Source organism: Eulemur rufifrons, chromosome 9, assembly GCF_041146395.1.
Source record: "Eulemur rufifrons isolate Redbay chromosome 9, OSU_ERuf_1, whole genome shotgun sequence".
NCBI classification, from domain to species: Eukaryota; Metazoa; Chordata; class Mammalia; order Primates; family Lemuridae; genus Eulemur; species Eulemur rufifrons.
In genome coordinates, this window is record NC_090991.1 from 38,223,233 (window position 1) to 38,250,903 (window position 27,671).

At 56.9% G+C, this 27,671-nt stretch overlaps 1 protein-coding gene across 4 annotated transcripts; it reads right to left on the reverse strand.

The window, feature by feature from the left end:
• JUP (junction plakoglobin) lies at positions 1–27,430 on the reverse strand. Of its 4 annotated transcripts, none has more exons than XM_069482539.1 (15): positions 27,353–27,430; positions 12,398–12,613; positions 10,232–10,491; positions 9,798–10,036; positions 8,811–9,012; positions 7,522–7,666; positions 7,332–7,435; positions 5,920–6,258; positions 3,749–3,904; positions 3,408–3,527; positions 2,677–2,827; positions 2,472–2,593; positions 1,503–1,542; positions 1,066–1,232; positions 1–745 (listed from the first exon to the last, which is right to left on the reverse strand). In XM_069482539.1, the coding sequence occupies exons 2-14, from the start codon at positions 12,603–12,605 to the stop codon at positions 1,081–1,083; spliced, it is 2,238 nt and encodes a 745-aa protein (XP_069338640.1). In that variant the 5' UTR covers positions 12,606–12,613; positions 27,353–27,430; the 3' UTR covers positions 1–745; positions 1,066–1,080. The 4 variants fall into 4 exon arrangements, with proteins under 4 accessions (XP_069338640.1, XP_069338641.1, XP_069338642.1 ...); XM_069482540.1 differs by lacking the exon at positions 27,353–27,430 and adding an exon at positions 23,204–23,339; XM_069482541.1 differs by lacking the exon at positions 27,353–27,430 and adding an exon at positions 23,224–23,324.
• Between the last annotated feature and the right edge of the window lie 241 nt (positions 27,431–27,671).

Genomic DNA, 27,671 nt, shown 5'->3' on the forward strand with positions numbered 1-27,671 from the left:
TTGGTCTCTGTGTTAACTTTTATTTTCTTTGCTTTGGTCTATACAAAAAAACCAATAACCAAAAACATAAAGCGATAATAATAAAACTCTCTGCTGGGACCCCCCCCATTCCCCCACGCCGTGTGCAGGAGGTGGTGGGGGGAGTCTGAAACAGGAAGGGGAAGAGAAAGCCCCTCACCGCACACCAGAGGAGTCAGCCAAGAGCACTTCTTGGGGGCCAGCCAGGGCAGTTGTGTGGGTGGGACAGGGTGTATGGGAGCTGTCCCCAAAGCTCCCTGGCGCTGAGCAAAGCCAATTGAGCATCCTGGAGAGAGAAGCGGGCTGTCCCCTGGAGCGGGGACTCACTCTCCACACCTCCGCCCCGTCTCCCCTGGACGGTTCCTGAATTTTTCAAGAGAAGCTTTGGAGTTGGGGGGTTCAGGCCTTGAACCTGAGTCCTGGAGACCCCAGGAATTCAGGGCAGTTGGTCAGTGGAGTTTGGTGAGAAAATCAGACCCAGAGAAGGAACCAAAACCCTGCAGGGCCCAGGCAGCTGGAGACAGGCCAGGGGTGGGGTTCTGGGGTGGGGAGGGGGTGTCAGGCCCAGGACAGAAAAGAAGGAGAACACCATCCCAAGAAAGACCCTACGGAGGACCTCTGGGGGCGTGGGGTTCAGCAGGAGGTCGCGGCCCCGGCCCCCAGCTCAGGCACTTTTCTGTCTCGCCCCATCGCCTGCACGGAGAGCCTCTCGGATGAGGAACCGCACCTGGTGGGGGTGAGCAGAGACACAGAGAGGTCAGGGGCTCCGCAGACCTGTGTCCCCAGAAGCTCATGCCACTCCTGTGTCATCTGCCCACCACCCCTGGAAGGAAAGGGCTGGTAGGAGCAGGACCCCTTGCCCCAAGCAAAGACGGGAGTAAGGCCGGACAGGGCGCGCCTTCCCTGGGGAAGCCCAGCAGCGCCGCACGCCCACCCCCGAAAAGGAGCCCGGGTTTCAATGGAGAAACGGGACGGCCTCCAGCAGAAGGAGGTTCTGGAGAGACGCAAAAGCCGGTGCCCCAGCAGCCCACAGCGAGGGTGCTGTACCAGGGGTCGAGGCGTCTAGGCCAGCATGTGGTCGGCAGTGGGGTAGGGGGGCCTGAGGCCGTCGCTGTAGGTGTCGATGGGGTAGTCCCCGTCCATGTCCATGTGCATCTCCAGGGGGTCGAGGGGCACGTCGCTCGAGTACATGGGGCGGTAGGTAGCATCCATGTCTGGGGACGAGAAGGGGGCTGGGTTCGGGGGTCTGCAGGCCACCCTGCAGGGCACTCTGGGCAGCCCTCAGCCCGCTCCTCTAACCCTGCCCACCCCCAGTGGGCCTGACCCCTTCTGCAGACTCCTGCATCAGGGATCTAGACTGGAGTGGTGGATGCCACACAGTGGCTGCCACCGGTCCTCTAGTCCTGGAGACACAGTATGTCCCCTCTCACACACCTACACGGCTCCCCGGGCTCCCCAGGTCCCGAAGCGCTCTGCAAACTCACCATCTGCGTAAGGCTCATTGATGGGGATCATGCTCTGGGCCTGCGCAGGGAGAGAGAAACATTGCTGGGGGGGGTTCTGAAAATGCAGCCTCTGAGCTGGATCTCAGCTGGGGGCGAGGAGAGATGCTTCTAGAAAAGGGGGCCAGGGGTAAGCAAAGACCCCTTGGAGGAACTGAGGATGATGAAATGGGGTTCCCGAGTGCCCCGATGAGCTCGTGTCCTCGGTACCTCCCCAGGGTGGAGGGTCTCACCAATCGCGCTGGGTTCCCACAGAACCAGAGCAGCTCTGGGGAGGGGAGTGGAGGGAAGAGGACTCAAGAATGGTGCAGGGCCCTGCCCCAGCCAGGCCCAGGCCGCTGCTACACGGCACCTTCCTGCAAGTTAGGAAAGGGCACCCCTTCCGTAAACACTTTATATTCATTAGGACAAAATAAAATTGCCATTTTTGTAGGTCAAAAATGGACATACGGTTCAACCTACTATTTCCATCTGCTAGCAATTGTCGTCAATGATCCAATGATAAAATAAAAATCTATGGGCCAGGCGCGGTAGCTCACGCCTATAATCCTAGCACTCTGGGAGGCCAAGGTGGGAGGATTGCTTGAGCTCAGGAGTTCAAGACCACCCTGAGCAGGTGTGAGACCCCATCTCTACAAAAAATAGAAAAATTAGCCAGGTGTGGTGGCGCGTGCCTGTAGTCGCAGCTACTGGGGAGGCAGGAAGATCACTTGAGCCCAGGAGTTTGAGGTTGCTGTGAGCTAGGCTGATGCCACGGCACTCTAGCCTGGGCAACAGAGTGAGACTCTGTCTCAGAAATAAATAAATAAAAATAAAAGTAAAAATCTATGAGGTTGACAGCATGTTGCCCTTTTACAGGGTGCAATTCGCACAACTGTAAAAGCGTTTGTTGCCCTTGTGCAGTGTGCAACTTGTACAACCATACATGGCAGTCCAACCCAGGACACTCACAGCCTCCCAGGCAGCCGGGTCATGCTTGAAGAGGGAGTTGGTGAGCTCCACGGACACACGCTTCCGGTAATCTGGGTTCTTGTCCTCGGAGATGCGGAACAGGACAGCAGCGGCATAGGTGGCTGAGCAGAGAGGAAAGGAAAGGTTAAGTCAGACGCCTGCCTCTACCCCCCTCTCCCTGCTCGCCCACCGCCCAGCCCCTCACCTGTGCCCTCGTTGCGGGAGTGCAGCAGCTCCATGAGGGGCGCAGAGGCCCCCTCAGCATCAATGGCATCAGCCGCCTCCTTGTCCTGGGCCAGCTCGCACAGCACCCCGGCGGCCACACGCTGAATGTTCTCCACTGACGAGTACAAGAGCTGGGGAGAGGGAACGTGGGTGGGGGTGAGGCAGGCCGGGCAGCGCACCCACAGCCCCGCCTATCTCTCCCCTTTGCCAGCTCAATGGTGGAAAACGGCTCCCACTGGGGCTGTCATTTCTTTAAACTCCTGGACTGAGTGTCACTTGCATACGACCCACCTGGGGATTACTTGTCGCCTCCGCCCGTATCTAACTGCTGGGATAGAGTATTAATGAGCTCTTCTACACGAAGGATATTAGACTCTCGTCTGTCATGGCGCCTGCACGTATTTTCCCAGTCTGCTGATTACATTTTTAATGCTTTTTTAGGCTGTTTCTGATACACAGATGGTTTTAATGTTTATGTGGTTGAATCTCAAGATGGTTTTTTTTCCCATCTGTGATCTCGTCCCTTGCTTTTGAGCTTGGAAAGCCATTCCCATCAGGGGTCTGCTAAGGAGTCACTCCTCGTGTGACCACTTTGCTCCAAAGACCTCTCCATGTCTGGCCTAGACCTCTCAAACCTGTCACTCCCAACCTTCCCTTTTAAGCAGTGGGGGGGTGGGGAGAACCTCACCTGCCCACGTGCCCCAGACTCACCTGTACGAACAGGGGGATGGTGTTGAGCCGGAAGATCTCCATGCGGTTCATGGGGTCCCGGGCGAGGATGTGCAGGGCTCCAGTGCAGCCCTCCACAATCTCCTCCATCCTCACGCCATCCTGCACAAGAGGAGGCAGGGGGATGGGGACAGGTGGCCCTCAGACATGGCCACAACCCTCCCCCACCATGACACCCTGACAAACGCCAGTGGCCCTTGGAGTTGGCATCAGTTGCAACTCACCTCCCCATTTGCACACACATACGCACACGCTCACGTGTGTGCACAGAGGACACCCTGGCCCCCTGGGAGGGCTGTCACAGGCACCACCAGCTCACTTACCGTGTAGGGCTGCTGTGTGCCTGCAGCCACGTGGCGCTGGGCGTCCTGGTGCGCCTTGACCAGCAGCTGCACGAGGCGGGGAATGACCGCGGCCTCCTGCAGTGGGGCATGGTTGGCTGGGCACAGCGCCAGGTTCCTGATCAGGCCAATGGTTGCCTGGCAAGAAAAGGGACAGTGATCAGGGACATTTCTTGGGCAGCTGGAGGATCCCAATTTCCCAGCTTGGCCAGATACAGACATGCTGGAAGACCTGTAGAGAATGAGAAGACCCCTTGCCCCTGTCCCTTATTCCGTAGGATCTGTGGGTCTTCGTGGCTACCTCTACTAGCACCTGCTAAAATAACACCCCATTCCAGAACATTCCACCATGTCCTGACCTTCACCCTGTCCCCTCTCTCTTAAACCACCCACAGACACCGTGGCCCTGCTTGCTTCTCTGACAGCTCCCAACCCTGGTTATCAGGAAGTCTTTCCTGTGGTTGACCTCAAAGCCTCCTGCTCGGGTGATGCTCACATTGTAATCACTCCCCAGCAGGGCTTCGGGAAGAGGTCTCCCTGGGGTCCTCGACTCACAGGAGCCACTCTGGCCTCCCAGAGGCCCCTGGGGTCTTGCAAAGCAATTTCTCATCTCATTTGATCCTCAAAACAAGAAGCCAGGGCCGGCACAGATGAAATCATGTGAGGTGAGGACGTGAGCACAGGCTGGATGACTTGCCAGGGTTACTTGTCACTTGTCACCTAGCTGCTGGCTCAGGGTGCACATGCTCCCCCCAGCTTGGGCTTACAGCCAAGACCAAGCACCGAAGAGGGGTCACACACTTTTTTTTTTCTTACTATGAATTTTTAAAAAAATTCAATGTATATAATAACTTAGAGTCATTCTTTTCTGTTACATTGTCTAAAATTTAGCTAGTGGAGGCCCCTGCCAGCTGGCGCCTGTGCCAGTTGACAAAACCCTAGTCAATGGCAGCTTCCCACGCTCCAGGAGCAGACGTCACCCTGCCTTTGGCTCTTTCCCTTGTTTCTACATATAGAGACACACAGACCCTCTCAGATACGTCTGTCCCTTGGGCCTACCACCACCTGGCCCACCCTCACACCCTCTGCCCGACAAGGAAGTGACGCACATCTCCCCCCTACCCAAGTAGCCTCCCGAGGAGAAGGCCCCCCTTCACACCCCTGACTCCCCATGGCAGAAACTAAGTGTCCCCCAGAATCCTCTCTTTAGTAGCCTTGCTGGGGTTTAGTGGGACACACGGCCTTCTGGATGGTGATCACACTTCCTAACCTCTTGGCATCTGGATGTGGCCAAATGACCGAGTTCTAGGGTGTGAGCCGAAGCTATGGGTCCCACTTTCTGGTGGCCACGGGCCCTCCCCACTTCTCACGGGCCAGAACCCATCTAGGGAACGTGCTCAGTCCAACCACCATGTCAGCACAGCACTCATCTAGGCCCTCTGGTGTGAGAAACATGCTCCAGGCGCCAGTGGTATCCCCTGAGCGCTTGTGAGAAATGCGGAATCTCAGCCGGGCGCGGTGGCTCACGCCTGTAATCCTAGCACTCTGGGAGGCCGAGGCGGGTGGATTGTTTGAGCTCAGCAGTTCGAGACCAGCCTGAGCAAGAGCGAGACCCCGTCTCTACTAAAAATAGAAAGAAATTATATGGGCAGCTAAAAATATATATAGAAAAAATTAGCCGGGCATGCCTGTAGTCCCAGCTACTCAGGAGGCTGAGGCAGGAGGATCACTTAAGCCCAGGAGTTTGAGGTTGCTGTGAGCTAGGCTGATGCCACAGCACTCACTCTAGCCCAGGTAACAGAGCGAGACTCTGTCTCAAAAAAAAAAAAAAACCAGAAATACGGAATCTCAGACCCCGCCCTTGGGCCTACTGAATCGGGACCTGCATTTTAATGAGGCTACCCAGGGTGCCCATGTGCATACTAAGCTTTCAGAAGCTCTGCTGTAGGGGATGGCCGAGCCACAAGATGGAAAGAATCTGGGTCTCTGGAGCAGAGCCAATGTCAAGGTCTGAACTCTTATGTGGGAGAAAAAGAAACTTCGATCTTATTTGAGCCACTGTATTTAGGGCATCTTTGTTGCAGCAGCTTCGCCCATACTGACACGGCGCCTGACCCTGCAGCAGGGAGCTCCTGCCGGCCCAACCCCAGTACCTTGACCAGTGGCCACTGGTTGGGCTGGTTGAGCAGCTTCACGATGGCTGGGATGCCGTAGTTGAGACGCACAGAGTTCTGGGCCATCTCGGCCTCGGGGTGGCGGCTGGTGAGGTGGCGCAGGGCACAGACGGCGGGCTCTGTGATGTCATCCTTGTCGCCAGCACGCTGGATGGCGTGAATGAGGGCCTCCACGCCACTGTTCTGAGTCACCAGCGTCTTGTTCTTACTGTTGTTGCACGTCAGGTTGGAGAGAGTGCCCGTGGCGCAGGTGAGGACGTTGACGTCGTCCACACTCAGCTGATTAACCAGAATCTTCAGCACGCTCTCCAGGCCCTCCTGGGGTGAAGAAGGCAGTGGGGAGTGAGGGGGCAGCCCGGCCTGTTCGTGCCTAGGAACCTTCACTCCCACAACACGTTGATGCTCTGGGACAGTGTCACTGTCCCTCGCAGCAAGGGAGGCAGTGAGGCTCAGAGAGGCCGGGGAGCTGGCCCACAGACACACAGCGAGCGGCTGGATCTGAGCCCAGGCCAGCCCCTAAGCCCATGCTCTTCCCTCCACCCCACCTGCCTCTCCCCGGGGCCCTCAGATCCAGGCAGAGCCCTACTCAGGCCAAGGGTACGGTGGCCAAGGGAGGCCTCTAGGCCAGGAGGCAACTGAAGTGGGGCCACATGCTTCAGGGGCCCCGGCGAGCCCCATTTATGTACTTCTCACCTTTCTGGGCCTTCCCTGCTGCCCCTGAAGGGGCCCTAAGCCAAATGCACTTTCAGGATAAATGTGTAACTCAGAAGTCTCACTTCTCCCAGGGAGAGCCATGTGGGCCTTGTAGGGGGGCAGAAAGACCCCAGCTTTGGGGACAGACAGTCCTGGGTTCAAATCCCAGCTCTATCATTTACTAGCTGTGACCACGGGCCACTACTTAACTCCCTGAGCCTTGGTTTCATCATCTAACCAACAGGGTCCCACATTCTACCTCCAGGATGCCGAAAGGGTTAAATGAGCTGACATCCACAAGCCCAAGCAGAGCCCAGCGCAAGGCAGGTTCGCTGGAGGGAGGGACCAGGGGCTTGTCCTGGAGACACACTTTTCCTTTAATTGTATTTTTAGCTACCCGGGACTCAAAGCTGTATCTTGGTGCACTATTGCTCCCTGCCCCAGAGTCCAGGTCAAAACTATTCCTTTGCCCCCACCTGAACCCCAGCTTAAAACATCAGCCTCCACCCGCTTCTCTTCCCTTCCCAAACCCGCAATAGGGATTAGAGCCTTTGGCTGATGGGATGAGAGTCTCCAGCCACGAGGGCGGGGGATTGAGAGGCCACAGTCCTCCCACAGCACCCAAGGTCTGACACCCAGACGGGAGGCTGGAGGAGGCAGCTGCAGAGGTCGACCCCAGGCCTGGGCACCTCCCTCACCTGCTTGGTGGCCACGTCCGAGAGGTTGCGCAGGGTCCACAGGCAGTTCTGCACGAGGCGAGGGCTGTTGCTTGTCAGGTGCTTGCCCAGGGCCTGCATCCCACCTGGGGTCAGGGACAGGGGTCCCATCAGCCACAGGGGAGCATAGGCAGAGCCCCCACCCGGCCACCCTCAAGGCCATAGCACTCACCGGCCTCCACAATGGCAGGCTTATTGCTGGGACACACAGACAGCACCTTGAGCACACGGCTGGTGGTCCAGAGAAGCTTCTCGTAACTGTAGTTACGCATGATCTGCACAAGCGCCTGGGGTCCTCCATTGGCCAGGATAATCAGCTGTGGGGGCAGGGGGCAGTGAGAAGGATGGGGGATATGACAAGGAACAAGGAAAGAAGGGGGGCAAGTGACAGAACTGTCATTACTGAGTTTCAGCTAAAACCCAAATAGCGTTTGTGGCTGTTATATAAATCAAATGTCTGAAAAAAGATAACACCCAATGTTGGCAAGGATGTGGTGAAATTCTACTCATACCCATTACCACCAATGGCACTGGAAATTAGTCCAGTCCTTTTGGAAAGCAGTCTGGCCATCTGGGTAAAAGCCTAGAAGTGTTAAAAATCTTTAACCCCACTGATAAAAATTCTTTCTACTCTTTGGGAAAAGCTATGTGCTCAAAGATGTTCATTAAAGCATTGTTTATAAGGGTAGAAAACTGGGAGCAATCTAACTGCCCTCCCTCAGAATAAAGTCTGGGCCTTCCACTTAATGAAATGCTCTCTGCCATCACACAGGGTGATTTTGAGGACAATATAGCGAAAAAAAAAAAGATTTTAAAAACATCATGTAAAAAATAGCTGTAAAGTTGTAGGTTGCTATGACTACAACTATGTGTACATATTTGTAAACATGCTCACCCCACAGAACAACTCTGAAGGAAGCACATCAAAATGACAACTGTGTCTGTATGAGAACGATGAGTGATTTTTTTCCTTTTCCTTATCCTCAAAATATTAATAATAATTTTGAGTACCTCGGGAATAGGATGAAGCATGTGTAGCCGCATGTACATATATATCATCTAAACGGAGTAAGGGGGCCGGGCACAGTGGCTCCAGCCTGTAATCCCAGCACTTTGGGAGGCTGAGGTGGGAGGATTGCTTGAGGCCACGAGTGCGATACCAGCTGGGCAACATAGTGAGACCTCATCTCTACAAAAAATTTAAAAATTAGCCAGGTGTGGTGGCATACACCTATAGTCCCAGCCACTCAGGGGGCTGAGACAGGAGGATGGCTTGAGCCCAAGAGTTTGAAGCTGCAGTGAGCTATGATGCTATGATGACACCACTGCGCTCCAGCCTGGGCAACAGAGCAACACCTGTCTCTAAATAAACAAACATATAGAGTGAGGGGGCAGAGGACCAGGCCTGGGGCAAGATGGAAGGATGGGCTTCAGGCCATGGGAGGGCAGGGAGGGGCCTACCTTGCTCTCCTGGTTGCCGTAGGCCAGGAGCTGCAGGCAGTCCGTGGTGATGGCCAAGAACTTGGGGTTGTTCTTGTTGAGCAAGGGCACCATCTTCTGCAGCCCGTCCGCCAGGCGCACTGCCATCTTAGCGCCCTCCTGGTAGAGCAGCAGGTTGTGCAGCGTGGTGATGGCGTAGAACAGGACCGACTCCACAGGGGAGCTGGGAGGGTGGGCAGGGGGTTAGCACCAGTCAGGTCCCAGGGGCCTGGCATAAATGTGGGCCTGGCATGGGTGTCCACCTCCCCCAGGAAGCCTTCCCCACACTGACACTCCACGGAAACACCCCTTTGCTAAAATCTCACCGTCCCTTGAGCCCAGCCCAACTCTTGTGCACAGAGCACACAGCACTCTCCTCTCCCCACTGGGACTGTGACTCCTGCTTCTGAGCCCCCAGCCTGGTGCTGAGCACATAGCAGGTCCCCTTGACACCTATCCCTACTGAGTGACCATGTGGAAGGCCACGTGCTAGACAGGCCCTGAGTGGCATTCAGAGGGGAGTGACATCACTATCTCCACCCTTAGAGAGCACCTAGCCTAGTATGGGTACAAGGAATGAAGCCAAACAACATTGGCCAGGAAAGAGAAAGTTTGCAAGAGACTTTGCACATGCTGTTCCCTCTGCCTGAACACTCTTCCTTTCTACATTGGCCAAACTCCACTCACCCATCAACCCCCTGCTCTTAGCCCTTAGAGCAATTCTACCTCTGAGCAATCTTGACACTCTTCCGCCACAGCCTATATGGTATCCCAATAATTAACCTACTGTTTATGTGCCTGCCTCCCCCGTTAGGCTGTGAGCCACTGAGTGCCAGGACGGGGTGTAGCTCTGCACCTGGCACACAGTAGGTGCAAAAGATGCTTATGGAAGCCCAGGGGAGGGAGGGGGAAGCCCAAGTGAGGGGGTGTCCTGGGGTCCTGAGCTCCCACAGTGAGCAGGGACGGTACCTGAGCATGCGAACCAGAGCAGGGATGCCGCCCGATTTGAAGATGGCGAGCAGCCCCTCGCGGTGGTGGGAGAGGTTGTGCAGGATGCTGGTGGTGCAGCGGGCCGTGTCCAGGTCGCTGGTGTTCTGCATGGTGCGCACGACGGCCGCCACCAGCTGGGGCGAGCCCATCAGCGCCCGGCGCGAGGCCTCCTTCTTCGACAGCTGGTTCACAATCATGGCCGCCTTGGTCACCACCACCTGGAGGTGGATGTGAGCAGTGAGCAGGGGCCAGGAGACTCTTCCCCAGAGCTCAGGTGGACCCAAGTCAGACTCCTGACACCCACGGGGGGTCTGGGTCACGATCTCTCTCCACCTCTATGATGTCCTTCCCCTGCGACGCCTGACCTCTGCCCTCCCCGCGTAGCCCGCACCCCAGCCAGGCCTCTCACAGACCGGGTCCTCATCGTTGAGCAGCTTGGTGAGCTCGGGCAGGGCCCGGGTGGCCAGCTCGGCATCGTCCTGGTAGTTGATGAGGTGTACGATGGCCGACTTCAGCAGCTGGGATGGCTCGGCCAGGCGCTGCAGGTTGGTGGTCTGCCCCTCCACCTGGGTGGCCAGCAGCAGAGAGCTGTCCTCGCCCGACACGCCAGGACACATGGCCTCCCGCACCCGCTTGGCTCTGGCCGTCGTGGACATCTGGTACTCCAGGTCACCTGGGGGGCCAGCGAGGCAGGGCTGAGTGCAGGAGGCAGGCAGGGGCCAGGCCCAGGGAGCAGGGCAGGATGCACAGACAGCCCCGCCTGGCTCCCTGGGCTGTCTGCACCCTGACGAGGCCCCAGCTCGCCACTCACTGTTCTGCCTCTCACCGGGGACTCGGGGGAGGTCACCATTGCCTCAGTCACCTCATCTGTAAAATGGTTCTAGTCACCACAGGGAATTCTTATGACAATTAAATGAGAAAATAGTCATAAATTGCTCTGAAAATATTCATCTGCCTGGCACCTATCACTACAAAAATGCTAGCCATACTTATTTTTAACAAGAATAGCTAACATTTTTTCAGTACTTATACAGTGCCTGGTAGTGAGTTAAGTGCTTTTCTTTTTTTTTTTTTTGGAGACAGGGTCTTGCTCTGTCACCTGGGCTAGAGTGCAGTGGCATCATCATAGCTCACAGCAGCCTCAACCTCCTGGGCTCAAGCGATCCTCCTGCCTCAGCCTCCTGAGTAGCTGGGACTACAGGCACATGCCACCACGCCCGGCTAATGTTTCTATTTTTTGTAGAGATGGGGTCTTGCTCTTGCTCAGGCTGGTTTCGAACTCCTGAGCTCAAACGATCCTCCCACCTGGGCCTCCCAGAGTGCTAGGATTACAGGCGTGAGCCACCGTGCCCCGGCCTTCTTTTATTTTCTTATTTACTCTGACAACAACCCTACAAAGTAAGTATAATTGTTACCTCCACTTTACAGATGGGAGAACTGGGCACAGCAGCCTGGCTCAGGGGCCCATGCCCCTACTCTGTTCTCCTCCCCCAACCATCTTTTCAACTCTGAAATCTCAGACTTCTAACTATGCCCTCATCATCACCAATGGCAGCAACTCTCCCACGACACAGGCAGGCAAGTGGAGGCCCCGAGAGCCGCCCGGCACCATGCAGCAGATCAACGGCAACGTCAGGCCTGGCTTTCAGAGAGCAGGAGCTGGGTCCTCAGCTGGGACTGTCGGTTCCCCTCCAGCTTCCATTCCCTGGGGCCCTGCGGGGGAGGGGCCTGGGAGTCCCACAAACAGGTGCCCAGGTAACCCTGCCCTGGCAACCATCTGGATGCCCAAGGGGAGAGGGAGGCAGAAGTTCTGCCTTCTGATGAGTCAGGAAGGAGAAGACAGCTACATGGCTTTCCCACCTGGATGCTGTCCTCTTAGCTACCGACAAACTCCTTGCCCTGCCACCCCGGGAGGCCCCTGCCTGCTGTCACGGGGGAAACCAGCGTGCAGGGGCCGAGCTTGGTGGAGCCCCCACAGCCACAGTCCCCCTGCACCTCTTCCCAGTGGCCACAGCTCACCTGCTGGAACGTTCAGGGCCCTGGAGGCACCTGTGGACAACAGTCCTGGGGCTACTCCTCTCCCCCAGCACACGTGGGCCCCCTCCTTCCACCCCCGCCAAGAGGAGCACAGGGGATGCCTGGGGGCTCCCTGAGGGCTGGAGCCCTCACTCTCCCATTGACCTTGAGGCTTCTGGAGCCAAAGGGATGTGTCCCAAAGTCCAGGGGCTCCCTGAGGGCAACGGTGACACCTCCCCATCAATGACTGAGCCTCTTCCTTCAGACTGGGGCACCCTAAGGGCGGAGGCTACACCTTCCCTCCATGCTGAGGGTTCGTGGAAGAGAAGTCTGGTCCCTCCCACACGGGGTACCCTGAACCCCCGTGCCTCCTCCCGCAGACTGGGTGGGCCCCTGTGAGCACGAGCCGTACCTCCCCCCTTCCACTGCTCTGCTCCCTAAGAGTGGGAACTCGGCCTCTCCGCTCAGAACGGGCCCCGACAACCTGCCTCCTTCTACTGGGACCTGTCTGCAGGGCCCAGCCAGGTTTTCTGCCCCATGGAACAGTCCCCGGGGGTCCTGACCTTGGCTCGGGGGCACGCCCTGTGTGTAGGTGGTGGTCTTCTTGATCGTGTACTGGCGCCCGCAGCTCTCGTCGTCCTCCACGACGCCCTTGCCACTGACTGAGGGCACGCAGGTGTTGGCGCCCGAGTGGATGCCTGAGTCGTAGGTGTACGTCTGCTGCCACTCGGTCACCTTGATGGGCTGCTCGATCAGGTTCATCACCTCCATCGTGGCTGCTGGCGGCACAAAGAAGGAAGTCAGGAAGCAGGAAGTCAGCTGGCCCCCGGAGGGGCCCCCCAACACCTGGCCCAGCCCCCAGCTTCAGCCCTTCCCCAGGCCTGGCCAGGGGTCTCCCCTCACCCCACCATGGCCCTAAGGGGCCCAATGGGCTACAGGATGGGGGCGAGGGGAGTGCAGAAGGGCCCGAGGCCCAGGGAGGGGTTGCCCATGATAAGATGCCCTGGGAGCAGAGGTGCCCCAGGGGTGCCAGCTGTGTGAGTCCTGGCCTCGCATCTCTGCCCTCCAGCGGGGGTGGGGGGGTGGGGGGCTGATGAACCCCTGGGGGTTCCTAGCCCATAGGCTCACTTGCTGTCCGGACCCAACACTCACAGGAGCCTCCAGCAGCCTCTGGGGTCTGTGGACCCAGCCTTGCCCCACAGGGGCTCCCTGGGAAAGGCTGCAGGGACGAGGCCACACCCAGCCATTGGACAGGAGACTGGGTGGGGCAGGGAAGCAGTCAGACAGGTTTCTCTGGAGTGCCCCAGGCTCCCTGGGAGACTCCAGGATCTCACTGTCCTGCAGGTTGGGCAGGATCACAAGTGGCCCCAGAGGCCCAGGCCCTAAGGCCGGTCTCTCCCAGCACCCCAGAAGCCCCTCGCAGCATTTGGAGAACCACAGACCAGTTCAAATCTCAGCTCCTTACTACCAGGGCCGTTCCCCTCTCTGCTGAGCCTCAGTGTCCACTTCTGTCAAATGGGTTACACCACCTCCCTCACAGGTGGTTGTGAGGACCATATTGCAAAGGCCCAGCACAGTGCCTGGCACATGGCAGGTGCCCAGTGTTGGGGGCCATTGCCGTCCCTCTCAGTCCTGCCTTCTCTCCTCTGGTCTCCCCAAACCCAGGCTAGGGATCTGCGGTGGGGGCCTCTGGTGGTCACCGCCTCTCAGGAACTCCTCTCTCTCTGCAGACTTAGGGGCACTTGAAGGTTAATGAATAGCTGGGCCCTACTTTGTACCAGGGAGGTGAACTTCCCACTTGGTCTGCGTTTGGCTCCACAGTCTTGGGAACCGACCTCCCAAGGTCAGCGACCCATGGGACAGGCGAGGGACACTGAGATCCTGTGAGGGGTGCTATGGGCCAGACCCCGCACAAATGCCACCGTGTTCACAGGCGGGTTTCACAGCACACGCTCTGTTCCCCCATTCACAGATGTGGAAACTGAGGCTAGAAGTTGCAGAGCCAGGACCGGGCACAGGTGTGAGTAAGTGACAATGAAGAACGTGGCCACTGCACATCCCAGTGTGGCCTCAGAGAACAGGCAGACCCCAGGCTGCTCCACCCACGACGCAGGGCAGCACCCAGCATCTCAAACCGGTTGTCCCGCTGTGATGGGGGACTGGGGGAGGGCGAGGGTGGGGTGGCTGGTGCAACTTGGCCCCACCCCAGGAACAGAGAGCATCAGGGATATGTCTTCCCTGTGACAGCCCCAGTGCTGCCCTCAAGGAGGATGACGAATGACCCTTCAGGTCTTGCCTTTTATGGCGACGCAGGGTGGCCCGTGAGCACACCTGGAACAGGCAGAGGCAGGGGCCAGACCCGCTCCCAGCTGCCTCCTTCTCTTCCCGCCATCCCGAGTGACTCAGAGTTTCATGCTGATAAATAGAAGCAGGCCCCGAATGCCAGACAGCAGGCTCTGTGCCGCCAGATGCTCCCAGCTGCTTCCCAGGCCTGGGCCAGGGTGGCTATTTCAGGAGGAGCCCCACCCTCTCCCACGTGCCCCTCCCCCGCAGCACAGGGGACGGGCCACAGGCAGGAAAGAGGGGCTTATCCGTCCTCCAGCCCCAAGGGCGGGTCCCCAGAGAAAATGGAGGCGACACAGACGCCACCCCCAGGGAGAAGGGAGAAAACTGGACATGCAAGCACTTGAGAAGGACGGCGCCACCGCACATCAGGAAACACAGTGGCATCAACCCTCTGAATGTCACTCTGCTAGGCACAAAGCTGAGCTGACATCTGGATGCCCAGCTTCAGTCAGCTCTGCTCAGGACTAACTGGATGTCTCCAGCCCTGGTCCATAAACACACCCCATCCTAACCGGAGACGAGACACAGAGACGGCGCCTAACCTTGGGGATTCTGCATAGAGACAGCAACTAACCCCAGGCCTTCTTAGCTGAGCCAGAGGGCTGTGGGCCTAACCCCAAACCACAGGGACCACCTTCTTGCCAGCCCCATGTTGAAAGGGACCACCAAGTCAAGGCTGGCCTCCAGGCAAGGAGCTTCCTCAGCAGGCCCCTCACTACCCCCACCAGCCCAGGCCTGCAGCCAAGAGACGCTGAGTGCTAGACAGATGCCCAGGGACAGAGAGAGGCCATGCAGAGGTCAAAGGATACCATTGGAGGTAGGGGACAGTGGCCTTTATTATCAAATCTCACTCTTCCCTCAAAGCAACCCTGGCAGGCATTTTTCTAGTCCCAATTTTAAGGTAAGGAAGCTGGCTCCGCACTGAGAAAACGGTAGCACCTGTTCCAATCCAGGTCATCCTCCCAGTGGGACCAGCACCTAGTCCACTAGACAAGACTGGGTGGAGCTGAGCCCTCTTGCCAAGGGGAGGAGGGGGCTGACTCAGCCACGGGTGCTCACAGATTGGGGGAAAGCACTCAGTTGCAAATCAAGAGTCCCAGGTTCTAGTCCCAGCTCTGCCACAAACTTGCTGGGTGTCCTTGGACAATGACTTTCCCTCTTCATTTACAGAAAGGGTGGCCCAGGTGATCTCAAAGGAACGTTGATGTCTAAGATTCTACGAATAAAGAACCAGGATTCCCATGGCAGACAGGAGAAGGCTGAGGGCGGGCCAGGTCAGAGCTGGAAAGTGGCTCGGAGAAAGGACAGATACCAGGACTCTTGTTGAGGAAAGGACCAAGGGGAGAGCTATTCCTGCAACAGGAAGGCTGGAAGTCAGACCTCAGGCAGGACTGTCAACCAGCCCCACCTTTCTCCTTACCTACTCCCCAGGAGAACAGGGAAATTCTCCCACAAGAAACAAAAGTGCTGATTTTACAGTTTCCAGGGTGGAGGGAGCCGCACCCAGTTTGGTCTCATCCCTCTCCACCCCGGACCTGGAGTCAGATCTTCCGCAGTGCCCCTGGACAGAATCCGGAAGCGGGAGAAACAGACACAGGCCCTGCCCACACGCCCCAGCCAGGGACAGACAGGGACAGAGACAGGGCGGGTTTCGGAGTTGAATGGGGGGCCTTTGTTTAGCAGTGCGCTCTATTGTTGGCAGCACAGGAGGAAGAAGCCAGCTCTGAGATCACAGGGTGGAGTGAGGGACAGCTCAAGGACAGGAAGACAGAGAAGGGCCCTGGAGAGGGGTGCAGAGGACCCTTCCCCCGCAGGCGACACCAGCTGAGTCTGCAAGCAGGCAGGGAGGCTGCTCGGGGTGAACCCTGCCCCTCCTTCCTGCCTGCTCCTCCGCACCGGGCACCCTAAATCCAAGACTGTCCTAGCAGAGTGCAGCCCAGCCCTGACATTAAAAATAACCCCAGCAGAGCTACATCTGGCTCCTGCCCCAGCCAGCACCTGACGGGGACAGTCAGTAACGGGCACAGCTGGGCTGGACCACAGGGCGCCAAGTGTCAATAAGACACCTGGAGACACAGGGAGGACAGGCTGCCCACAAGCCGTGCTGTCTCAGGACGGAAGGGCAGGGAGGGCTGGACCCCCCAGAGGTTCCCAGGCCAGAGACCGGCATCCTGTGCAGACACAGACCCCGAGGCTCAGACAGCGACAGAGGACAGGCGGAAGTGCGTGGGATTCTGAGTGGGGAGAGGGATTCCACCCAGCCCCACCACTTGGGCAAGTTACTGGATTTCCTTAAGCCTCATTTTCTTCATCCGTAAAATGGAGGCGATCAAGCTACTTTTATCACTGGAACTCTGGCCACAGGCAAGGCTCAGGCAAGCACCCTCGTATCTTAGAACAAAGAGATGGCAGAGGAGAAGGCTGGCACAGACAGGTGGCTGGCAGCCCGCTTTGGGGGACGCAGGGCAAGACCCGGGCTTCTTTCTCTGACCCCTCAGATGAGGGCTAGGTGAGGAGCTGCCTCCCAACCCCAGGCCAGAGCCCCTGGGGAGGGTGGGGGGCAGGGCTGGGGGGGAGGAATGAAGTTTGGGTCCAGGGTGGGAGCAGAGACACTGAGCTGTCCCCCTTGCGGTCAGTGCTGCCTCCTGCAGCCAGTCTGGTCAGGGGCACTCCCCACACAGCAGCCCCGGGGAGGCTGGGCTCAGCGGGGTCCCCGCTCTGCCTTGCTCCGCTGCAATCTGGCCAGCAGTCCCAGGCACAGACACAAGCAGGCTCTAGAAAAGTGCAGAGACAGACATGACCGCTTCCCTTGAGAGCCTGTCCACCCCTCAGGCTGGGGCTTCCCAGCAGGTCTCTCTCCTCTGGCTGGCAGCCCCAGAGGGACCCTCTCGCAGACTGGAGTGGAGGTTCTCTGGCAGGCACCGTGGTCTCCATCGGCAGACTGGCCACTCCAAGAGGGCAGAGATCGAAGCAGGAGATAGGACAGAGGAGCTGGTCTTAAGCTTCCGGAGGAAACCCTCACTTCCAGTCTGGGGCACAGGCTGAGCTGTGGCCTGAGGACCGGCTGGGCCTGGGGGAGGCTCAGGCCTGCGGCCCCAGAGACTATTTGCTTTCCTCCTTCTGGGCTCCTTCCCAAAGCAAACAAACCCGGGTGGGAAAACGAAGGGGGTTTGTAGGACAGGGAAATGCCCTGGACAAGTAGCTCCACCCCGGGAACCCCTGTGCTCCCAGGAGAGGGCTCCAGCTAGAATGCCATTCCCTGCCGGTGACCCTGGGCAGGCCAGATCCCAAACCAGCAGATGAGCCCCAACTAGGACTCTTGGGAATGGAAAAACACTTCACCCCGCATCAGGAAGCAACAGCAGAGGGCTGGCTGTGTCCGAATCCTTGCCCGACCCTCTCTTGGAAGAGCAGGAAAAACCCGCCTGTTTATTTTCACTAGATCCCTGTACAGCACACGCTGGAGAACATCATGATTGAAATGAAGATTTGCTTAAAATTTGCTACTGTATACAGAGCATGAGCTCATCAAGACCGTGGCTAAAAAACAAAAGGATGCTAATAAAAGAGAAGGGAAAGAAACCTTAGAGGAAATTGCCTAATAGAGTTGGGATGATGAGCAATTTTTTTCTTCTCTCAAACTTTTCTAAACTTCCCAACTTTTTATTTTTTAATTTTTAAAAATGTTTAAATTGGTCAGGAGCGGTGGCTCACGCCTGTAATCCTAGCACTCTGGGAGGCCGAGGCGGGTGGATCGCTCAAGATCAGGAGTTCAAGACCAGTCTGAGCAAGAGCGAGACCCCGTCTCTACTAAAAATAGAAAGAAATGATCTGGCCAACTAAAATATATATAGAAAAAATTAGCCTGGCATGGTGGCACATGCCTGTAGTCCCAGCTACTCGGGAGGCTGAGGCGGTAAGATCGCTTAAGCCCAGTAGTTTGAGGTTGCTGTGAGCGAGGCTGACGCCACGGCACTCACTCTAGCCCGGGCAATAAAGCAAGACTCTGTCTCAAAAAAAAAAAAAAAATGTTTAAATTATTTTTATTTTATTTGTTTTTTGAGACAGAGCTCCGTTGCCCAGGCTAGAGTGCCATGGCATCAGCCTAGCTCACAGCAACCTCAAACTCCTGGGCTCAAGTAATCCTCCTGCCTCAGCCTCCTGAGTAGCTGGGACCACAGGCATGTGCCACCATGCCCGGCTAATTTTTTCTATATATTTTTAGTTGTCCAGCTAATTTCTATTTTGTTTTTAGTAGAGAGAGGGTCTCACTCTTGCTCAGGCTGGTCTCAAACTCCTGAGCTCAATGATCCACCTGCCTCAGCCTCCCAGAGTGCTAGGATTAGAGGTGTGAGCCACCATGCCTGGCCTATTTTTATTTTATTTATTTATTTTGAAACAGACTCTTGCTCTGTCACCCTGGGTAGAGTGCAGTGACGTCATCGTAGCTCACAGCAATCTCAAACTCCTGGGTTCAAGCGATCCTCCTGCCTCAGCCTCCCCAGTAGCTGGGACTACAGGTGTGCACCACCATGCCTGGCTAATTTTTCTAATTTTTCTATTTTTAGTAGAGACGGAGTTTTGCTCTTGCTCAGGCTGGTCTAAAACTCCTGAGCTCAAGCGATCCTCCCACCTCGGCCTCCCAGAGTGTTAGGATTACAGGCGTGAGCCCTGTACCTGGCCTAAACTTCCCAATTTCTTTTACAGTGATCAGATATTACTTTTTCAATCAAGGGAGAGGGGAGAGTCACCCACAGATAAGCAGTTTATTGATTGCCCAGCCACTGTCCCAACTCTGTCCCCCATCCCTGCCACCGTCCTCATAGTGGGGAGACACAGAAAGCTGAGCTTCCTGCCCTGAGGGCCCACAAATGCCAAGATGCCTGGAGGCTGAGCAAAGGGGAGTGGTCAGAGAGCTTTTTCTTCAGGCCTGGCCAAGGAATTGGCTGGAAAATGGGACAGTCCATGTCCCTAGACCGCCACCAGATCCAACCACGTTCTGAGAGAGTCCTCACTGTGTCACTCACAGTAACTCAAGCTCGGATACCTGCCCAACCCCACCACTTTTCCTCTTCACAGGGGTCACTGGGCCAGCCTGCTCACGATGTCTCTCCCTCTCACTGCTATGTCACTCTTCTCTCAAAAGACCCAAGATGAAGTCTCCCTAGGGACCCCAGCAGGTCTCAGACTCACTCCAAAAAGTAGTGAGTCCTGCCTGCTCTCCATCCTGGACCCCCACCCCTCCCTCTTACTCTTCTTCAACTCAAGATCTCATCTCTAGTAGACAGGAAGTCCTTCCCCCCGTCTAGCCTCCATTCTTTCTATAAGAGCATCAGTCCCAATTGATCCTGCGTCCTCGGGGGTGACAGAAAACTGCAAGCCCACCCCCCTCTTTGTAGCAGTCAGCTGGGACTGAGCTCATTCTCTTTCCTACTGTCTCGACCTCAAGTCCGCTTAGCTTTCTCCAGGATCAATAATCCCCAGGCCTGGGGTCTCCTCCTGCCCTCAAGGGATGTGGAAGCTTGGTGACAGGCTCAGGGCTCAGGCTGCACCATCATACATGGAGAAGCCATTTCCCAGACCCCCTTTCCAGGCCCATTCTGGTGTCAGCTGCCCAGTTGGCAGAGGTGCCAGAGCCAGGCAGGTCTGAGAGGACAATCTGACACCAGCTCTTCCCTCAAGGGCAAAGGCTCAGGCTGACAGACAGCACCCATGACCCCCACCCTGTCACTAGAAAGGCCTTCCCAGCAAGCAACCTACCCCTGGTCTCCTGGGCTCCAAAGCATGGGACAGCCAGTTTCCTGCCAAGAGCAGCCTGGCAGCACTGACTGGTGGGACCCAGCAGGACATTAGCCTAGGCCTAAATGTGACTCTCATTTCTCTGCACTCCCCAGGGAGCAGCCCCCCTTTATTCTGGCACAGCTCCAGCCCCCAGCAAAGCAGGCAACTCCCACTTCCTATATAGGGACAAGCCCAGAACAGCCATGGTTCTACCCTGCTCACGCCAGGAGGCAGCAGGGCTTTGACCCTTCCCCTCTTCTTTCCTTCCCAACCTCCCCCAAACAACAGCCAGAGCCCCTAGCCTCAGGAGAGAGCCCCCTCCACCAGGAACTAAAAACCAAGCCACTGGGGAGGCCTCAGAGGGTGGCGACGAGGACATGAGTCACCCCCACCTTCACCACCCACACCTACTTTTATGGGCACTTCTGAATTCTCTTCTCCCCCATCAAGCAGAGGCTCTCCAAAATGGGTGGCAGAAAAGTCCTTCCCAGAACTTCAGTGGGGCAAATGCAGCAGGATGGGCTCTGGGCTTGCAGTCCCAGAGGACCCAAATGCCAGTCCTGGCTCTGCTCAGCATCTAGCTGTGCAACCCTGGGCAAGTGACTCAGCTTCCCTGAGTTTCACTTTCCTCATCTGTACAATGGAGATAATGATACTCGCTTCACGGACAGCCATGAGGAATAAGTGAGAACAGTTCATGAAAGTGTTTGGTGTCTAAAGTCTTTCCTTGATCTTAAGTTAAGGCTACACAGGCAATGAGAGACAGACCTGGGACTCCAACCCAGCTCAGCCCCCTATACCATCTCTCCAGATAAACAGCCCTCTGTAGACGAGTCAATTTCCTATCTCACTCTAAGGTGGCTCCTGGTAGGGAGAGACCTGGCTCTTCGGTACCCACCCCATGGGCCTCCAGGAAGGGAAAAGCTGCCAGCCCTGGCCTGCCCTTCGTTCCCACACACTGCATTCTCAGAGCCCGGCTGGACGGCCTGAATGGAGACTCCAGAGGGAATGGGGTGGAGCTGGGGTGCGAGGGAGGGGTGGAGTGGGGAGAAGAGGGCTCATGCCACCCAAGCTGGGGCTTGATCTTAGCAAGAAATGACTAATGGGATCCTACCTTCTTCCCCTCCCCCTCCCATCCAGTCAGTGGCCGGTTTCACCAGGCACCTCCTAGCAATACTTCCTCAGTATTATCTTTTCATCACAGCCACAAACCAGATTAGCTAAACTAATCATGTAGCCAGCGTAATTACAATGCCTTCCCCTCCTCCACACTGGCTCCAAGAGGAGCGAAAACAGGTTATTTTTGCCCAAACTCCATGCCCCTGTAGTTCCCCAGAGGTGCAGGCCCCTCCCCCTGCCCCCCAGGGCCTGGGTTCCCACCTCAGCCTCCCCCTAGCCCAGGGCTGAACTTGACCCCTACTCAGGACACTCCAAGGGGGTGGGTCTGGCGCTCCCCCACTCTCCCATCTACAACCAAAGGAGGGGGCAGCCTCCCTGCCCCCCCTGCCCCTCCCAAGCAGCGCAGATCCCCCTCCCGTGTTCCTTCCACACCCAGGACTTGAGAGAGAACCCAGCTTTCACAGTCCCCCAAGGGGGCTGGGCTCCAAGTCCTGCGAAAAGACCACACTCTGATTTGTACAAGCTAGTATAGAAAGCCTGGTTAAGAGCCCCAATTCAGGCAGGGGGTCGGGTAGGGCTCTTAGGAAATTGGAAGCAGAGCAGGTGGGGGGCCTGATGCACTTCTGCCCAAGGGAGTCTATTGTTGACAAAATCTTCCCCCAGAAAGCCGTCCTCCTGTCCCACTTTCGCTGTCAAATTCTCTCAAGAAAGGGGATTGCAAAAGATGTGGGAAGGCTCCAGAAAGCACACACCTTCCTAATTCAGAAATCAGATGGCAAGCAAGCCCCACAGCCTCAATTACCAGCTGGCTAAGCAAGGAGGGGGTGGGGTAGAGAGAGAACAACCACTCCCTCCACCTTCCACAGTTGGGTCCAGCCCCGCCCCACCCCCATTCCTGGGGAGGGGGCAGAGCTTGGGAGTGAGAGCCACTAGCAGGCAGGCCTCCTCCGAGGGGGTGTGGTGGTCCCTGGAGGCAGGAAGAGACGGAAGAAGCAGCTTCCCCTCTCGGCCCTCCCCCCCAACCCCGGCCCCCACCTCAGGTCCCAGGGGCCCAGCAAACGGGATGCAGGTGGGGGCAGGGAGACAGGGTCAGAGCGCAGACACTGGCCCAGGTTCAGCCTGGGGCCGGCTGGGGGAGGGGGCTTTGAACGAAGAGGGACCCCCTAAGCCTAGAGGAAGCTCTGGGCTAGGAGACAGGAAAACCCCAAGAGAAAACTGTCCTGAGTACTTCCTTCTGCAAAGTTTGTTTTGGGTGATTTTTCCAACAATAAGGTTAGGGAAGAAGGGTAGTCCTGTTCCCACACCAACACTCTGGAAGCCACAGCTACTGGAAACTGGGCCAGGTGACCCTGAATTCTCCACCCATGCACAGACACCTCCTCCCAGACCCCAGTCCGTGCCACGGATGCCAGACACCAGCTGGGCACTGAGCCGGGCCCTGCACCAACCCCACTGTCACCCCATCCCACATCCGCTGAAGGAGCCATGGCCCGGCACCCACGGGAGGCGAGGGAGGCGCCGCAGGTAATATCAACGAGCCTCCGGGAGCCGGCCACAGGATTCCGTGCGCTCACCTGCCGAGCAGGTGAGGCCAGAGTCGCTGGGAAAATGTGTGCTCAGCCCCCACAGTTGGGCAAGCTGGGTGCAGACAATAGGGCCCCACCCAGGCCTGGGGGAGTAGGGAGGGAGGGAAAGCGAGGATGACGCGTGGGATGGGGCGAGGGTGGCCCCAAAGAGACCAGCGGCAGCAAGTTTCCCAAACGGTAAATCCCCGACTGCAGAGTGAGCCCTGGGACGCAGGCAGAGCAGGTCAAAGTCTCCCACGCCAGCTCAGGGCGAGAATCTGGGACGCGGCGTCTGGCGGGCTCCGCGGGTCCGGGGGAGGCGCGACCCCAGAGGTACCTGCCCTGATCGCTCTCAGCCCTTCTCAGATCTCCCGCTCCCGAGCCCCAAGGCGGGCTCTCCCGAACCCCGCGCCCCCTTAGTCGCCGCGCCCAGGACCCCAGCGCGCCCCCTGCCGCCGGTGCAGGGTGGTGCTTCCTGGCACCCGCCCTCACCTGCCGGGAGACCGCTGGGACCGGCCTCGCGGACGCTCGCCGCCCGCTCCCTCTCCCCCGCGATACCTGCCCCTGGTAGTCCGCACCTACGTGTGGAGCCTGGCCGGGCCGGATCGGGGTCGGGCCGGGTGGGAGCCGGCGCGGGCAGCGAACTGAGCTCGGCGCGCTCGGGCGGCGGCTGCTCCGGACTCTGGCCTAGGCAGCAACTCAGTAAACGAACAAAAGGCGAAGGGACCTGACAGCCAAGCCACGCCCCTCGCCCCTCTGAAGCTCCGCCCCCGAAGGAGCCGCCCACCCGCTGATGCGAGCTCACAGGCTGCCTCGCCTGACTGTCCCATCGAGGGGCGGAGCCTCGCGCCCAGTCCCCTTTCACGGCCGCCTATGTTTATCCGCTCGCCATTGGCCCCAGGGACTGCCATTCGGCACTGGGGATGGACTCCAACTTGAGGTCCCATCCTAACGCTGCACCTATTGGCAAATAGAAAGTTACTTCCTCCTGATTGGACAAGGGGCTGTCAGTAAGACTAAGGAAAGAACCAATGGAAGGGATGGGGTGTGTCTTGCCCCACCCTAGCTCTGAGCAGGTAAGACTCATTACTCTCCCCTTCCCCCTACCTGTCCAACAGGTGAGTCAGGGGCCACCATGGGAAAGGACAGACGCCTTCACCGGCCAGCCGACTCAGCGTCGTCAGGCATGATGCTTCCTTGGACTTACTCAGCCTTGCCCCAAAGTAGTAATAACATATTTGTGTAGCACTTCACAGGCTTTGTGCTGTGGTTGGGATTTTTTCCCCCAAAGATACTCCTTTTATAATTAAAAGGCTTGGGTTTGGGTTCTGCCACTTAGTAGCTTTATGATCTCAGGCAAGTCACTTGACCCTTCACTCTGTTTCTCCTCATCTGTAAATTGGGTAATTAGCCATATCTATCTCACTGGAATGTGTGGGGATTAAATGAAATAAGGTTTGTAAAAGCACCTGGACAACTGCAAAAAGTTAGAAGTTAAATTAATGACACGGGATTTTAAAATTCTCATGACAGTTCTGAAAAATTACCAGGACAAGAAAACTATCCTCATTTTAAAGATGAGGAAACTGAAGTTTAGAGAAGTCACAAAACTAGAAAGTGACACACTCCAAAATTAAACCCTTTCTTCTAATTTCAAGATCCACCAAACCACACGTTCTCCTCATGTAGACATAAAATGTCAAAGCAGCGGGGAAGGGGCAGGGAAAAGGCACAAACAAATACTCCAAGGAGAGACTCAAGAGCAATTATTTGATACAAAGATAAAGTATTGGCATAAGGAGACTGGTGGGTTTGGAAAACAGCAGGCACTAGATCCATAGCAAATCAAGCACTGGCATAAAAGAAATGGGGCAACTCGCCCCTCCTCGGGGGAAGAGCCTGGGTTAGAGACCAGAGAGAACTTCCCAAAGGCAGCTTAAGGAGACAAGGGTATTTCCTTTCTGTGGTTCATGACACGAATGCCGCTGATGGCTGTACAGTGTGCCAAGGGTCCTACAGAAAGTCATTCATTCAACATGGGCATTGAGCGCCAGCTGTATGCTAGGCACTGGGTTAGAACCTGATGACACAGAAAATAATAATGATCCCAACCCGTGCGAGTCCTGGTGTAGAAAAGGGTCCCCCCTCAGCTGGGCATGGGGGCACGCACCTGTACTCCCAGCTACTTGGGGGGCTGAGGTGGGAGGGTTACTTGAGCCCAGGAGTCTGCAGTGAGCTATGATTGTGCCAATGCACTCCAGCCTGGGTGACAGAGTGAGACCCTGTCTCTGAAGAAAAGAAAAGGAAAAGAAAGAAAAGGGTCCCCCCTCGAAAAAGCTGACTAGCCCCAAAGCTAGCACACGGGTGGGCTGGGTAAAGCCACCCCCACAACATCCTTGACTACTTTTCCCACCAGAGAAAGGAATGGCGGTTGAACATTCTCCCTTCTGAAGTTGTGCCATCCAAGAAGTCTTCCTGGAGGGGGCCGGGAGATAATTGACATTCCTGAGCCAGTTGCCATCCCACATGCCAGGGCCACTGCCCTTCACTTTCTTCCCTGACTTCTGTCCCCCAGCTTACTTCTGTATCTTTACTGCTACCTACCCCTGCCCCCCACCCCCACAGTGCCACATAGAGCAGTGGCCAGTGGGCCAGTGCACAGCTTGGGAGGGAAAGAGCTCGCAGTCCTAGGCCTGCCCCTGCCCTGCCAGTTTCCCTGCTGGGGTTTCATTCCCTCCCCCTCCCGCCCACCTCCACACATACACACACATACTTCCCAGCCCCACGCCTGGCTTAGCTCCCTCGCCTTTCTCCTGACTTCAGCAAACAGGCAGGGTAGGGCTGGTGGACTGCAGAAAGGGGTGGAGGAGCCTGAGTGTGGGTGGAGGGGCAGAAATAAGGCTTTGGAATAAAGCGGTGTGTGTGTGTGTGTGTGTGTGTGTGTGTGTGTTTATGTGTGTCCCCAGAATGCCCCCTGCGTGTCTTAGCCCAGAACTCGTTGCAACACGCTAGCCCCAAAGCTAAGCACACAGGCCGGGACTGGTGGAGGCACCACGGGATCAGAGCTGAGTCTCTGCTTCCAGATGAAGGGATTTTCTGCACATTTGTTAAGCACCTACTATGTGCCTGCCAGGCACTGAGAATTCACCTGTATCTGAGCATACGGAAAAGAAACAGAAAATGGTGCTTCCTGGAATCAGCTGTCTGTATGGGAAATAAGGTCCCATGGAAGGAGATACCTACAGATCAGGATGAGAGTGGCTGTGACCACAGCCTCCCCTGTAGCCCAATCTTGAAGGAAAAGCCACAAAGCCATCTTATCCAGTCCCCTGCCTCCAAACCTTTAAAGGCAGGAATTCTCCGTTTGACTAATATCCAGGAGAGGAGACTCTCCCTCCTTACAATGGATGCCCTTGTCCCCATATTCCGTCAGTGGTAAGCGCTTTCTGATGTCCTGCCTGATGCGCATTCCTGCAGCTTAAATAAGTCCTTTCTCTGCCCTGGAGCTCAGTGGAAGCAGAGCCCGGGGCTGGCAAGAACACATACGGTTAACTCGACCTTGCAGCCTTCTGGGGCCTCAGAGTGAAGAATGAAGGGGCAGCAAGTGGCCCAGCCCAAGCTGCCCCACAGACAGAGTAACCGGTGAAGAGGGTCCAGCCAGGGGCTGCTGGGAGGGAGGGGACCTGGTAGGGGAAGGTGCCCACGTGAGCCAGTGTCCAGGACTGGACGGCCCCCCTCCACACTCAGCTCACCCCTCCCTCATCCTCCTCGAGGCCTCTGGGCCATATAAGGAGGAGGAGAGTTTCTGTTCTCTATTTGGACATAGCACTTATTCTGCGGGGCCCCTTCCCCAGAGACGGGCAGAGATTTAGGTCCACATGAGCTATATATATATGCACGCGTACACACACACACACACACACTTCTACACTCACACCTCAGGGATATACACTCATGGGTGCAGATTCAGACACACAAACACCAGATGCATCAGCTTTCACTGCCGAACACACACACACACACACACACACACACACACACACGAAAACAGACAATAAGAAGTTCTTCCGGGATAGCAGGCTTGAAACAAAAGCAATGTAGAAAGCTAGAGGCGTCTTGGGCTTGAGCCACCTCTCAGCCCAGGGGCAGAACCATCCTTAGACCTTGGGAAGAGTTGTCTGTCCTGGGTCCTGCCCTCCCCACGTTGCCCACCTCCACACAGGGCCAAGGGGATGAGCCCGCACAGAATCCATACTGCTTCTGTACCACGTCCAGGCACTAGTGCCAGAAACTCCGGGATTCTTGCCCAGCACGGCCCCTGCCTTCTAGGCCTGCAGGTCTCTGACTCTGGTCCTTCCTCCCCAAAAGCATGGTAGCACCACAGGTGGCATGTGCATAGTCAGGCCAAAGGAATGACCAGGGGCAGTCATGATGGGGCTGGGGGTGGGGGACACAGCAAGGACGTGTAGGTTAGGGTATCTCCATGTGTGTGCTGGAGGCCCTTGCGGGTGCGGGCAGAGCCAGAGGTGCTAAGGAAGGGGAGATGGCCCAGGGACTGGGGACCAGGGAGCAGTTCTCCCAGGGCTGCCATGTCCTGACAAGGTCTGAGGATGCTAAATCCCATGCTGCCCTGTCAGGTCACCGTGGAGGTGTGCGTGTCGCTATAGCTGATGTGCAGTTTGCTGGCTGGCTCTGTAACTTGTTTACCTCTGTGATACGTGGCCTCCGCTGGTACTCCTGCCCCTGCCAACTAGCCATCGGGGGCAGGACTTGCTCAGGATGACCCCTCAGGGCTGGGGAGAGGACACAGCACAGCAGAGCCTCAGTCTCCCCCAGTCTGCTGGCTGCAGTGGGCCCCAGCATCGCGGAGAGCTGGGTACACAGCAGGATGGTGCAAGGCCCTGGAGGGACAGGGCATGGGGGGGTGGCATGGCGGACTCCTGCCCCTTCTGCTGCCCTTTGTCCAGGGGAGGAGCCTTGAGACCAGAGGCTGCCCACTGCTGGGTCCTGTGGGCGTGTGCCCAGC

Bases quoted from the DNA above. Each gene is read 5' to 3' on its own strand.
- JUP (XM_069482539.1), bottom strand. From the start codon at position 12,605: ATGGAGGTGATGAACCTGATCGAGCAGCCCATCAAGGTGACCGAGTGG. The intron at 2,828-3,407 runs GTGAGTCTGGGG...CCCTCTCCCCAG, and splicing joins CCATCCCCCTGTTCGTACAG to CTCTTGTACTCGTCAGTGGA. The intron at 1,233-1,502 runs GTGAGTTTGCAG...TCTCGTCCCCAG, and splicing joins CAATGAGCCTTACGCAGATG to ACATGGATGCTACCTACCGC.